This window comes from Chiloscyllium punctatum, chromosome 37 (genome assembly GCF_047496795.1).
Source record: "Chiloscyllium punctatum isolate Juve2018m chromosome 37, sChiPun1.3, whole genome shotgun sequence".
Lineage (NCBI taxonomy): Eukaryota > Metazoa > Chordata > Chondrichthyes > Orectolobiformes > Hemiscylliidae > Chiloscyllium > Chiloscyllium punctatum.
In genome coordinates, this window is record NC_092775.1 from 59,964,846 (window position 1) to 59,980,125 (window position 15,280).

General features: G+C 43.4%; 1 protein-coding gene across 1 annotated transcript in view; it reads left to right on the forward strand.

Annotated features, from left to right (window-relative positions):
* Positions 1-1,066: 1,066 nt before the first annotated feature.
* LOC140463155 (tumor necrosis factor receptor superfamily member 5-like) overlaps positions 1,067-15,280 on the forward strand; it is a 37,381-nt gene continuing 23,167 nt past the window's right edge. The window contains exons 1-2 of the mRNA XM_072556921.1: positions 1,067-1,379; positions 12,879-12,963. Of these exons, the coding sequence (XP_072413022.1) occupies positions 1,323-1,379; positions 12,879-12,963 (142 nt within the window). The 5' untranslated portion in view covers positions 1,067-1,322. The remainder of the gene's footprint in view (positions 1,380-12,878; positions 12,964-15,280) is intronic.

The following is a 15,280-nucleotide window of genomic DNA, read 5'->3' on the forward strand; positions in this document are numbered from 1 at the left end:
GACAGGGATCAATGCTAACTGCCTTCTTGAGGGATTACAGTCGACTGAATCAGTTGTGGGTGGTTGACTCAAAATGGCTCTTGTCCACTTCCTAAAGGACAGGCATTGGTTAAGCTGTAAATTCCTTATAAGTTAAAACGTTTGAATTTCTGTTGCAATTATCAAAGTCCTGTGGCATCCCAAAGCACTTTACCACCAATAACGTTCTCTAGAACTGCTATTACTGAGGGAATGAAATGCAGCAAGATCCCACAGAGAGCCACGTGGATACTAACCTGCTTTAGTAACCTGCTTAAGTAATAAATATTGTCTGGGACACTAAGAACTCCCCTCTTTTACACTGGAATGATGCTCATTCACCTGACAGGGCCTGATGAAACCAAAGTTAGAAAGACACCTCTGGGGTTATAGTGCCTGACTGCCCCTCTCACTGTTGCACGTCAGTGTCCATTGAGAAGTAGCATGTGGTGCCCTCCAGCATCTCTTCAGAGACCGGCTCTCAGGGACTGGCTGCATCATTATCAATACTAAACTTAGTATTTTTAAACAATGTTTTAATATTATTCTCATAAGTTTCCATTGTAGTTTTGTGAATTTCTATTGATCATTTGATTTTACTTTTGTTGCAATCCCCCATCAGGGCCATTCAACTTGATTAGCGTTCGTTTAAAGGGGTAGAAAGGCACCTCTGACAGTACAGCACTCCTTCAGGACTGCAAATGCTTCCCTGGATTTTACACGTGAATCCAGGGGGTCCGCAACACACGAGAATTAGCACATTCCCAGCGAAGAATCACATACTTACCGGAGTGACTGAAGCAAAATGCACTGTCTGTTGCAAATCCTTTAATAAATGGAAGATGTAGGTTTTATTCAGTGGGTCAAGCAGCGTCAGTGGAAAAATAGAGATAAAAACAACCTTTTAAGATCGACCAGAATTGAATGATCCATCCTTATTCTCTCTGCAGTTGTAAACTTCTTACAAACTCGAATTTCCCAGTTTGGAATGAAATGTTAATGTAAACCCTGGCTGAGGAGGATGGGTTGGGGAGTGTGTGTGTGTGAGAGAGTGAGAGAGACTGTAAACTCCACTCGTGTCAGGAATGGGACGCCTCCACGGCCTCTCTGATTCCGCCTTCCGCTCGATAAGCCAGTCCTTCCCGGATCGTGATTGGGAATATCTCGGAGCCGCAGTCCAGGCCTCCCTCTCATCCCCAAAGCCAAACCAAGTCCTTACTGGGAGTGAGCTTGGGGCGAGCGCCAGCGACTGAGATGCGACCCGGACAAAGTCAGGGATCAGACCATTCCGGCTGGGAAATCGGATGCCATGCAGAATGAAAGCGCGGCGGTACCTCTGGCTGTTGGTTCAGGCGATTCAGGTTATTTCTGTGTCTGTGTCTCTGTGTGTTTGCAGGAGAGTGCTGAAATCACAGGCTGTTGTTCTGTGTTTACAAAGGTTTCAGATTAACGATCGAGAAGGGGAGCAGGATTGTGTCGGGGGTTATGTATCTCTCTGAGGTGTCTGAGTAACATTCTGTGTATACACAGAAACCGGGGAGTGCTGTGATATCTCACTGCAGCAGCGAGGCTTCACTCACTGTACGGGGCTCGGAGCACGGAAAACGGGATTACTCTCTGTCCTTGGCGGCAGGCCTTTCCCGAATGGCTCGGCCCAGCGCAGGGGTGACCCCCTACACCAACACTGCAAATGGTCAGGGCTCAATTTCAGTGACAGCAGAAAGTGTAATCATTGGGCACTCAAACTCTGCAGTGATATGTACGTCTAAAAAGGTGGACTCACTGGGCAGTGATATGTAACATCTGAAAAGGTGGACTCACTGGTCAGTGACACATAACATCTGAAAAGGTGGACTCACTGGGCGGTGATATGTAACATCTGAAAAGGTGGACTCACTGGGCAGTGATATGTAACATCTGAAAAGGTGGACTCACTGGGCGGTGATATATAACATCTGAAAAGGTGGACTCACTGGGCGGTGATATATAACATCTGAAAAGGTGGACTCACTGGGCAGTGATATGTAACATCTGAAAAGGTGGACTCACTGGGCAGTGATATGTAACATCTGAAAAGGTGGACTCACTGGGCAATGATGTAAAATTGTTAATTGTTGACCTGCGTTACTTTCAATGTTCCCTTTCCTTTGATGTAGCTGTCTGCCAATGTAATCTCTAAATCTATTTAACAAACCCTGATTCAGATTAATCTCTGAGACGGAGACTGGAAGTATATTTAAAATATAAGGAGAAAAGGGAGTGTTGGTTTCAGTCATGTTGGCACTAAGGCGGCCATGAGATAGGAACGATTTTTTTTAGTGTCTTTCACAATTGCAGAGTGTCCCAAAACACTTTACTGGCAATTAAAAGCACTTTTGTAATGACTGGTGTAACTTAGGAAGTGCACACTTCTGTTTGGACACATTAGACTCAAATACCAACGTGACCACATCCATCTGCGTTGGATTAATGATGAATTTTGGCTGCAACCCTGGAAGAATGCTGGTAAAGCAGAAACTTGGTTTACTTTAAAAGAAAAATCAAATATGTTTTGAGTGAATCGCTTTGAATTCAAAGGGGTAAATGAGGAATGCATTCAGAGGAAAAAAATAGATGGTTGTTTGGATACTTGGGACTGGCGGAACAGGTTAGCAACAAGTACAAGGACTCGAATGTAGGATCCACTCATGATTATCAGCACATTACCCAGGGTGATGGTGAATAACTTCTCTCTATGGACAGGAGAAATACTTAAATAACATGTTTGGCTGTGCAGCCTATTGGCCAGATTATAGTGGGAGAGTTGACATAGCAGTTTATTAGATTAGATTAGATTACTTACAGTGTGGAAACAGGCCCTTCGGCCCAACAAGTCCACACTGCCCCGCCGAAGCGCAACCCACCCATACCCCTACATCTACTCCTTACTACGGGCAATTTAGCATGACCAATTCACCTGACCTGCACATCTTTGGACTGTGGGGGGAAACCGGAGCACCCGGAGGAAACCCACGCAAACACGGGGAGAACGTGCAAACTCCACACAGTCAGTCGCCTGAGGCAGGAATTGAACCCGGGTCTCTGGCGCTGTGAGGCAGCAGTGCTAACCACTGTGCCACCGTGCTGCCCCGGTGGTTACTTGATAGAAACATTTGACCAAAAACGAATTGGCAATAGTAATTGCTTATGGACAGGAATCAGCTGTTCTACGTAAGATTTTTAAATTTTGTATATATTATATACATTATATAATGCATATCATATATACACAAGCTTATTCTTTTCCTTATCATAGTCACTCATTAAGCTCCTGTACGCAATTATATTAAATAGAGTTTTCAGGATATTGTGAAAAAGCTAATGGAGCTTTGGATGCAATGTTTTCTTCATGTTTTATGTTATTTTTTTCAACCTTCAGTTTCTGCCACAACCCTTCTCCTTATGTTACAATCTTTGCCATTGTCTTAGGCTGTATTCGTCCCTTTGCATACCTGCCATTCTGTTCAATTCCAGTCTGAATTTTAAACCCCCTCCGCTTCCCATTGTTAAGTGGAAACACTGTCTGTTTCCGTCTCAGCAACATTGTTCATTTGTCCCCAGCTCAGTGTATCTTGTGTCGAAACCTTCATACATATCTTTTGGCATTTCCAAAGTCTGTACGAGTAAGTTTGAATTTGTGTGATTGTGTAAAACTGGAGATAAGGGATCAACCAAGTGTTCCAGTTTTCAGTTGTGAAAAATTAGGTCAGGAGAGAATTAAGGCTGAAAATGTGTTGCTGGAAAAGCGCAGCAGATCCGGCAACATCCAAGGAGCAGGAGAATCGGCATTTCGGGCATGAGCCCTTCTTCAGGAATCCTGAAGAAGGGCTCATGCCCGAAACATCGATTCTCCTGCTCCTTGGATGTTGCCTGACCTGCTGCGCTTTTCCAGCAACACATTTTTCAGCTCTGATCTCCAGCATCTGCAGTCCTCACTTTCTCCCAGGAGAGAATTAAGGCTGCTGATCATTATCACCTGTTTTATGATATCAACCAAAATTTAAATTGCCCACTGCTCTTTCACACTTCCAAACTTTTTAAAAAAAGCAAGTCCACATTGTGTTCCCTCCCTTGCCCATTATTATAATTTCGGATGCCCATGCCATAATGGTGTGGCTGAGCAGTCTTCGACAGATGCACTGCCAACAATCCTCCTCCTTGGTATCAAAGCTACATTCCTGATACCGTGTGGAGAAGGATGCCTGCACAGTAGGAGATAGGCTCAACCTTGATCAACAGCAAAAGTTTATTATATATTGCTAATTAGCACATTACATTGATGACCTCTTAGAAGACATCAGGCTCAGTTGAAGAGTACACAATATTGCTAGCTATGTGGACTATGCACCCTAACAATTACAACATGACATATTGCAATGAGTTAGAGCACATGAACACACCGGTTTGCTCCTCCTGGGAACAATTTTTTATCTCTTGATAAGCAGAGCTTATCTCATTAATGTTGGTTAACTGCTTTGGATACTAACTACCTTACAGAATACCCATCATCTCTCCAGTTCTTGCTGACCTTGAGTGGGTCTCCTGACCCTCTACGCAATGCAATGAGAGTTTTCACTCTATATCCCTACCCCAACACGCCAATCCTCTGATGTAAGCCCCTTCGATGTGTCCATTCCCTTCATCTGATATGCAAGTGACAGGGCCTTCTCCTTCAATGTTCTACCCCCGGAATTCTAACTCTAAATGGTTATGTTCTCATTTGAGAAGCTCTGCAAAACCTGTTCCTTTAACCAAGTTTGTGCCCAATGCATTTCGCTCTGCTTTCCTGGCTCATTGCCTTTTTGTCCACCAACTTATTCCATCAGTTAGCACAGCTGCCTCACAATGCCAGGGACCCTGGTTTGCATCGATGCATGGGTGACTGCATGCCCACATTGTACGTGCCATGCTTTTTTTAATATTACAGGTGTTATATAAAATGGATGCTATTGTTATTAAGCAAAGCAAACAGATGCAGATGTTCCCAAGAGTGGGCCATAGTGCACCATCTTCCGAGGCACTAAATGCATCATTCTCTTGGCTCTCAAAAGTGTCAACCGAACCTTGGAATTCAGCACACGTGATCCGAATCCCGACCAGAGCTGGATGTTGGGACAGTGATGCAGCGCCAATCCATAGCTCCTGCTCAGTACTGAGAGGGGAATGATTAATAGCAGCACTTATTCAGTGCAAGTTGCATCTCCACTTCCATAATGCTAAGAGTTAGGACGGTCAAATAAAATGTAGCAAATGAAAAGTGTTAATCAGTATGTGCCCACAGATACCTTTAAAGACGAAACCTTACATTTCCCATGCTCCTTCAGAATTCTATAATTTTGGGAATGTAAAACGCAAGCTTTTGTGTTTATTAGTCTTGTCCTGGTGTACCAGTAATGGAATGACAGAGGAAGGGGTAGACACCAATAGCTCAAGTATAGCAAGCTCACATTTCACTGCATTCTCAATGTAACTCCTTATTTTAGGTGAGCCAAATTTCAGCTTCCACGTTGAATTGTAGACTATACCCTAACTCACTTGTGAAAATCATGGTGTTCCATATATTTGAGGAAAGACATTCTGGCTATTGTGGGAGTGCAGCGTAGGTTCACGAGGTCAATTCCTGGAATGGTGGGATTACCTTACGCTGAAAGACTGGAGCGACTGGGCTTGTATACCCTTGAGTTTAGAAGACTGAGAGGGGATCTGATTGAGACATATAAGATTATTAAAGGATTGGACACTCTGGCAGCAGGAAACATGTTTCCGCTGATGGGTGAGTGCCGAACCAGAGGACACAGCTTAAAAATACGGGGTAGACCATTTAGGACAGAGAAACTTCTTCACCCAGAGAGTGGTGGGTGTGTGGAACGCTCTGCCCCAGAGGGCAGTGGAGGCTCAGTCTCTGGATTCATTTAAAAAAGAGTTGCATAGAGCTCTCAAGGATTGTGGGATCAAGGGTTATGGAGATAAGGCAGCAACAGGATACTGATTAAGGATGATCAGCCATGATCATATTGAATGGTGGTGCAGACTCGAAAGGCAGAATGGCCTACTCCTGCACCTATTGTCTATTGTCTAAAAATGTAATGTCATTGTAAAACAGAGGCACCTACTAGAGGTATGTCTTGTGAGCTGCATTCAGGTTGGTTTTTTTTAAAGCTTTTCTGGCATTGTGTTAAATTCCATGAAGTCAGCTGTTGCCAATTTTCTAATTGCCTGCATTCCTCTTGTTCATATCTTGAGACCAGCCTGCTCCCCCATGTCCCTGTGTCCACTATTGCTCCCAACTTCCAGTGGCAAATGGTCACTTGTTGCAAATATCCTGGTTCTGCACCCATCCATCACATAGAATTCAATCATCATTTCATTTTGCACATGATCAGTTATTATCATCCCCATTGATGTAGTAGTTTTGGCTAGGGTGAAGATGAGTCAGAAATTTGTGGGCTCAGATCACACATGAAGCTGATAAATCACTGCAGTGATGAGGGAGCTGGGCATTGTCAGAGGCACTGCCTTTGGGATGATTCATTTAACTGAGATCCAAGTTCCTCTTTCAGGTGTTTGTGAAAGATTCCATGGCACTATTCTGAGGAAGAACATGGTCCTCACTGACATATACACCTCGTCCAGCATTATTACTAAAACAGATTAGCTGATCATCCAGTTTATTGCTTTTTGTCATTGTCCACAACTTGACTGCAGTGTCTTCTACATTTCTACAGCAGTTACATTTTAGATGTGTGTGAGGTGAGTTGAGACATTCTGAAAGCTGCTGTATAAACGCAAGTTCAATCATGCCAGCTATGTTAATTTGTGAACTATGACTTAATGTTTATTGATCTATTGTGCAACAGGGTGTGGTAACCATGCTGTTTAATAAAGGTGTGGTGAGGGAGAAGAATCATTTCTGTTCTTGGCCCACAGAAAACCCCACCCCATAAAGGGTTATCCCCTGAGTCGCACCAATCTCTGGGCTGGTGTAAAGGACACAGCAGAAAGTGCTGAGGCCTTAAATGTGTCGAACTTGCGATTGAGCCCTGAAGGCTGCAGGATCCCCAAATGGAAATTGAGATGCTGTTGATTCAGCTTGCGCTGAGCTTCATTGGAGCCCTGCAACAAGCTTGAGAAAGAGACGTTGGCCAAGGAACAGGGGGGTACGTTGAAGTGGCAGGCAACTGGAAGCTCAGGTCATTTTTGTGGATAGAACGAAGATGTTCTGCAAAATGGTTGTCCAATCCATGCTTCATTTTCCCAGTGTAGAGGAGACCACATTGTGAGCAGTGAATATAGAAGACTAGATTGACTGAAATGCAGAAAAAGCGCTGCTTCATCGGGAAGGTGTGTCTGGGGCCTGTTGTTGGTGAGGATGGAGGAAATAAACAGGCAGGTCAAGGGAAGGTGATGATGTAGAGAGGTGTTGGGAGGGGAGAAGAAGTGGACTAGAGTGTTGTGGAGACATTAGTCCCCGTGGAAGGCTGCTGGAGGAGGGGAGGGGAATATGTGTCTGGTCACAGCATTTTAATACATTTGGTGGCTTATAATCCTTTGGATACAGTGGTTGGTAGGTTGGGAAGTGAAGACAGGGGAACCCTATCGCTGTTGATGGAGGGAAGAGATGGGGTGGGGGCAAAATGTGCGAGTTGGGTTGGACATGATGAAAAGCACTGTTGATCATGGTGGTTGGGATTCCTCAGCTGAGGAAAAATTTATGAGGCCTCCCCCACCGGAAGGTGACATCATTAGAGATACCATGGAGGTGGAGAAACTGGGAGAAATGGGATGGAGTTCTTACACAAAGCAAGATTTAGGGATGTATAGTCCAGGGAACTTGGAATCAATGGTTTGTGATGGATGTCAATGACCAGCTATGCCCAGAAATGGAAACAAGAGATATCAAGGAAGGGAAAGGAGGAGTTCGGAGGTGGACCAAGTGAATGTGAGAGCAGGGTGAAAATTGGAAGCAAAGTTGATTAACTTCTCCAGTTCAGAATGAGAGAGGGAAGGAGCAGAAAATGTGTTGCTGAAAAAGTGCAGCAGGTCAGGCAGCATCCAAGGAACAGGAGAATCGACGTTTCGGGCATAAGCCCTTCTTCAGGAATAAGGAAAGCCCTTCCTGAAGAAGGGCTTATGCCCGAAACGTCGATTCTCCTGTTCCTTGGATGCTGCCTGACCTGCTGCGCTTTTCCAGCAACACATTTTCAGCTCTGATCTCCAGCATCTGCAGTCCTCACTTTCTCCCAGAGGGAAGGAACACCAATGATGTCATCGATGTACTGGAGTAACAGTTGTGGGTGTATGCCTGGGATTAGGACTGGAACAAGGAATGTTCCATGTACCCCACACAGAGACAGACATAACTGGGGCCCATGCAGGTACCCATGGCCACCCCTCTGACCTGAAGAAAGTGAGAGGAGTTCAAGCAGAAGTTGTTCAAAGTGAGGATGAGCTTGATAAAAGTTCTCTCTCTTCAGGGACTGTCCCTTTAATTTTTCAAAACCACCATCATCCTCTCCTTCTCTGAAATCCTTGACACAGTTAACCTATGGTTCTCCTTCAAGAAAACCCCTTCACTGCCTAACTCACTGACACTGCTCTTGCTTCATTATATCAGTTTGTTGCAATGGTTTCTCTTCTCAACTCTGTAGTGTGTCTCTGGAGAACTCCAAGATTCCCGTGATTTAATGAGGTTTCCAGTATCCCATACATGTGGGGTCAGCATTCTTGCCTATCAGACCTAACTCTGCCTCTCTGTGTCACCTATCTTGATGTATCTGTTGTTTCCATGCTGCCAGAATGCTTGCCAACACTCCGCCTTGGAAAATTGGTCACTATGTCCAGTTAAAAGACAAGAGAAGCCAAAACCACTGTGTTTCATACTTGTCACCAACCCAGGATCTTCTCTGATGAAGCAATCCTCTTGCATACCGTGATAGTAGGTGATGTATACAATATGTATAGAACACTCAGATCCTGTGCAGGACCATTAGCAGTTCTGAAAGCCTCTCACTTCCTTCTGATATGAGTGTGTAACCACTGCAAGATCAGGCTGTGAGATAAGTGATCACTTGCAAACTCCACTTCTCCCACTGATATAATCACCAAGAGGGAAGCAAACGCAGCAGTTAACATCACTAAATTATTTGAAATGTTTGAGTTTGGAGATCAGCTTCAGGAGACATTGGAACACATTGGTATGTTCAGTAACAAGAAATTACATAAAGCAGCACAGAAACATCCCCATTAGTTTTCTTGTGGGAAGCTGGGGTTAGCTGTGGTGATCAGCCACATGCCTGTGGGTGCGTTGTTGTAGAAACAATATATACAAGAACCGTTCCCTCTTCCTCAACCTTTGCAAATGTTAATATGTATCAAATATTAAATGGCAGAGGGCAGAGAGGGTAGCATTGATGCCTCACAGTGTCAGGGACCTGGGTTCGATTCCAGTCTCTGGTGATTGTCTGTGTCGAGTGTGCACATTCTCCCCATGTCTGCGTGGGTTTCCTCCTGGTGCTCTGATTTCCTCCCACAATCCAAAGTTGTGCAGATTAGGGTGAATTGGCTGTGCTAAATTGTCCATACTGTCAAGATATGTGCAGGCTAGGTGGATTAGTCGTGATAAATGGAAGGTGACATGGATAGACAGGAGTATAGAGTGATAAGATCAGCCATGATGTCATTTAGATTACTTACAGTGTGGAAACAGGCCCTTCGGCCCAACAAGTCCACACCGACCCGCCGAAGCGCAACCCACCCAGACCCATTCCCCTATATTTCACCCCTTCACCTAACACTACAGGTAATTTAGCATGGCCAATTCACCTAACCTACACATTTTTGGACTGTAGGAGGAAACCGGAGCACCCGGAAGAAACCTGCACAGACATGGGGAGAATGTGCACACTTGACACAGACAGTCACCAGAGATTGGAATTGAACCCAGGTCTCTGGTGCTGTGAGGCAACAGTGCTAACCACTGTGCCACCGTGCCGCCCACGAATGGTGGAATTGGCTTGAGGGGCTGAGTGGCCCTACCTGTGCTCCTAATTCATGTGTTTATGAATAACCAGCGTAATCTTTTAGCAAGAATTAATTGGCATAATCATTTTAAAAAGGAATAATGGGGTCTAAGTTTAACATTTTTTTAAATTCATTCATAAAATGTGGATATTGCTGGCCAGACCAGCATTTATTACCCATCCTAATTGCCCAGAGAGCAATTAAGCATCAGTCACATTGGTGTGGATCTGGAATCACATGTAGGTAGGTTTCCTACCCTAAAGAATGGACGGACTTTTCATAACAATTGATTTATGGTCATCATTAGACTCTTAATTCCAGACTTTTACAGAATTCAAATTCTGCCATGGTTGGATTTGAACCCACGACCCCAGAACATTACCTGGGTCTCTGGATTAAGAATCCAGTGATAATACCACTAGGTCATCGCCTCTCCTGTATGTATTTGTGGTGTCTGTTTTATGGATGCGAATTGAATGTCGTGCTAAACACTTGAGGATGGCAGAGGTCTGATCTGCGTTGTCTGCTCGCTGGAAAATTCATTGGTGCATTGCTTCATTTTCAAGACAGTTCTTGTGCCATTCCAGAAGTGGATTGTTAAACTTGTTTAAAAGCAAAGTCCCACAGATGGAAATCTGAAACAAGTACAGGGAATGCTGGAGAAACTCAGCAGGTCTGTGGAGAGAGCAAGAGAGCAGCCTAACTGCAGTCTGTAAAGGGCAATGGTAGGCTACTTAAACAAGGCTGCAACCTTTTCATTGTCAGAAGCTTCCTTTAACACTCTGCCATCTCCAATGTCTCTCAGTTTCCAGTATGACTTGGTATGGGATAGAATCGTAAAAGGACTCGAGTGGCAGACCTGTTGCCCCCACAATTAGTTATTCCGTTGTGGCCTATGATAGGCTTAGTTCAAACCCATCATTTTCTGTGCAATTCTCACACCACAGGGGAATACAGCAAGTTTGGACTTCCAAGAAAAATTTAAATAAGTCATTGTAGGAAAAAAAACTTTTTTTTTAGGATTGTTGTGTCTTCGAAGCCATTTAAAAGCATAAAAACAGGAGGAGATCATTCCTACAGCCTGCTGTGAAATTGACTAAGATCGTGGCTGGTCTGATTGTAACTTTTAGTCGACATTCTCACCTGCACCTTTTGCCCACTTGCTTAATAAGTATCTATCTGTCTCTGCCTCGGAAATATTCAAGGACTGTCTTTCCACCACCTTTTCCAAAAGACAGTCCCAAAGATTTAAGACCCACAGAGAAAGAATCTCTGTTTGAAATGGGTGATGTCTGATTTCTAAACCCCTTGTTCTAGATTCTTCCTTTAGAGGGAACACCATGTCCAAGTCTATACTGTCAAGACTCCTCAGTAAAATAATTAAGCCTTTAATGACTTTAAAATCCTCTGCCTTTTTCATTGGATTTTCGTTGGGTTTACTTGCTTTGAGCAAATAGAATGTATTTTAGGGCCTTGGCAGTGTTGTAGAACAGCGAGACCTAGGGATTCAGTTGCAAAAATCTTTGAAGTTTGCGTCACGTGTAGACAGGGTGGTTAAGAAGGCAAAAGCTGAAAAAAACTGCCTCAGTTTGAGGAAGGGTCACTTGACCTGAAACGTTAACTCTGATTTCTCTCCACAGATGCTGCCAGACCTGCTGAGCTGGTTAAGAAAGTGTTTAGCACGTTTGCCTTTATTGCTCAGACCTTTGAGTATAGGAATTGGGACTTCATATTGAGGTTGTACAGGGGTGGACAAGATCAAATGTCGCATGACACCAAATTATAGTCTAACAGGTTTATTTGAAATCACAATATTTCGGAGCACTGCTCCTTCGTCAGTTTGAGGATGTACAGGACATCGGTGAGGCCTCTTCTGGAGTACTGTGTGCAGTTCTGGTCGCCCTATTTTAGGAAGGATATTATTAAACTGGAGTGGCTTCAGAAAAGATTTATCAGGATGTTGCCAGGACTGGAGGGTTTGAGTTATAAGGAGAGGCTGGATAGGCTTGGACTTTTTTCACTAGAGCATAGGAGGTTGAGGGGTGATCTTATAGAGGTTTATAAAATCATGACGGGCACAGATAAAGTGAATGGCAAGTGTCTTTTCCCTTGGGTGGGGGAGTTCAAAACCAGAGGGCATATTTTTAAAGTTGAGAGGAGAAAGATTTAACAAAGATACAAGGGGCAACCTTTTACACAGAGAGTAATTTGTGTGTGGGGTGAATCTCCAGAGGAAATGTTGGATGCGGGTACAGTTAGAACATTTAAAAGGCATTTGGATAAATTCACAAATAGGAAGTGCTTTGAGGGATAAGTGTCAAGCCCAGGCAGGTGGGACAAGTTTAGTTTTGGATTAGGGTCGCCATGGACTAGTTGGACCGAAAGGTCTGTTTCTGTGCTGTGTGACTATGATTCTATTGGGTGCTATGATGGCAATGAGAAAGCTATCACTCATCCGCAATTGGCACTTTCCTAATACAACAGCGGTCTGACAGGCCGAATGGTCTGCTTTGCACTGTATCTATTCTATGGTTCTATGACTTTGAGTTGATTGGAAAATTTCTTTGACCATTGCTCATACAGCCAATTTTGTTCAATTTCTGATATATTTACAGCTAAAAAAATAAAAGTGCGCAAATAAAATTACATCTGCACATTTAATTTCTCCTACGGTTTTTTTTTTCTCCTGGATTTGCTCATCCCATTGTCCTGGAGATTAATCTTTCATTCCCGCAGAACACAGTGTAGAATGAGCGGAACGCTTTATAATTGTAATTCATTGTCTGCCTTTCTGTTTTCAGCTGTACCACTGTGAGTCTGCCACCAAATGTAACAATATCACACAGTACTCATTGTCTTCCCGCTGCTGTGCCAAGTGTCCACCAGGTAAGTACAGGGTTAATGATGGAGAATACTGAGGGGCTGGAGAGAGAACTGGAATATAAACTGGGCAACTGCTTGACATTTTGGAATGGAATCAGGAAGCATGTCTTCACACACAGTCCAATAAAAATCAAGAATACTGTCCACTGTAGGGCTGGGGCTTTCAAAATATGGATCAGAGCTTTCTGAAGTGGGATATAGGGACCCCACGTGGAGTCATGTGCTGAATCTATGGAGTTACAAACTCTGAGGTACTAGCACAGCTCTAACCAAGTGTATAACTCTCCTTCCTAACTCTGAAAGCTTACAATGAGAGGTTGTGACAATTTCCAAGCTTTGAAATGGAGTTACAGAGTGGAAGAAGCTTGAGAAGTGCTGATTCTGATCAGTAGAGCTAGTTGTAGGTAGAGTGATGCTGAGTTACAGGTTTTAATAGAACGGCCAAGGGGCTGAATAGCCTCGTCCTCTTTCTTTAACCAGAAAGGTTGCTTGCATTGATATAACTTTCACAATTTGATTTTCACAATTATACCTTATTCTGTGAAAAAGTATGGATCAATGGCATTGCATAGGATCCAAGTTATTGACTGGTTTACCCATTATGTATTGTCTATCAGGGAGTTCCAGGATGAGTAGTTTGTTGGTGTCTGAATGAGTAGAACTGATTTGAGTGTTTAGGTAACAAATTAAGAACTAAATTAGAAGAACATGACAAGGGGTGCTAAGCTCAGAAGAAACTTCGAGCAGGAGTGGGGTCAGATTCAGGCTTGATAGTCAATCTCGAGCAGTGCATGGGAGATTAGTAAAGCTACAGTTCAGGTGTGATAACCTTCAGAGTGAGTATCCTGTCGCCAGTCATAGCCTCGACTCATGACCCCACTTTGAGTCTCAACCTCGTTTTGGGAAGCTATGATCCATATCTTGAAAACCCCAGCCCTTTACTGGACAGTATTCTTGATTTCTATTGGTCTGTGCATGAGGACATGCTTCCTGATTCCATTCCCAAATGGCCAGATGTACACGTGAAGAAGAGAGTTGCCTCAAGTACTTAAAAACTGATCGTACCTATCTAACCTTTAGCACCCTCAGGGCAGGAGACAGGAAGGGACAGAAATCTAAGAATAAATTGAAAGCAGATTGGGCTTTGCAGTTGAGTGTGTGAGCAACTGAGCTGAGGAGGTCAGGAATTTCCGAGATTGCATTTCTAAGTCAGTTGCTGACCTGCACTGACTTTACTTTGTCTCTGTTGAGGTTGTTATGCATCTCTAGGTGGTCTCTGGGTCAGGAAGTATCTGACTGGCCATGGTTCCAGTGCTTGCTGGTTGGACAGTATATGTCTTGTCAGGCTGATACTTTGTCCCCCTCCCTTTGGGTTTATTGTATTTTTCTACAGGCTCCACTCTCTTCCCTCCATATTGGTAGGATCATTTCTTGCTGTAATGGTACTACTGTCTGGTCAATGTTCTCATCAGTTGCTCTCCCTTTTTACCATCTTCAGACATCTCAATACTCACCTTTAGTTTTATTGAAATTTACAGTAGGTTCATCCCTACAAGTCTCTAGCTGTGGCTCAGTGGGTAGTATCTTTGCCTCTGAGTCAGATGGTTGTGACTTCATGACCCACTTAAGCATAGAACAATGCTGGCACCTTTGTACAATACTCAGGGAGTGCAGTTATGTCAAAGGAGCATACTTCAGAAATGACATTAAATTTTTCTGTAGGGACCTTCTCATGTAGATGCAAAAGATTAGCCAACTCTATCGTGAAGAAGAACTGAGCATGATTCAGGCCATTTTATTGTCACTCAATAATCAAAATAAATTATCTTGTGTCTTCTTGTAAAAGGATACATTTTGTCACAGCTTTTTATCTTGAACTTATCAGGACAATTTGCAAAAAACATCCCAATTCAATAAGAAAAATCAACGTTTATATTTAAGAAAGGACAGTACTGCTTTGTTGGCAAGTGCAGTCTGATTAGTGGAGATGTTGCCATGGAGATTGCAGAGTCAGTGATGTTTGACAGTTAACTGACAGGCTTTGTTTACATTATAATTCAGACAGGTTGACTTTGATTGGTCAGGGCATTGCTTTGAAAAATGGAACAGTGAAAGGCTATTAAGATGAGTTAAAACAGACGCAGTGTTTCTTACAATACACTAATGTCTACTTTCTTCACTCTTTCATTTGGAGCACCTTGAGGAAGATGTGACTATAAATGCAAGTTCTTTCTTCTCAGGCGTAGCAGTTTAATCCTTTATCTCTTCCTATTACCTTTACATTCTTCTATAAGGCGGTTTTTGAATGTTTTCTACATTA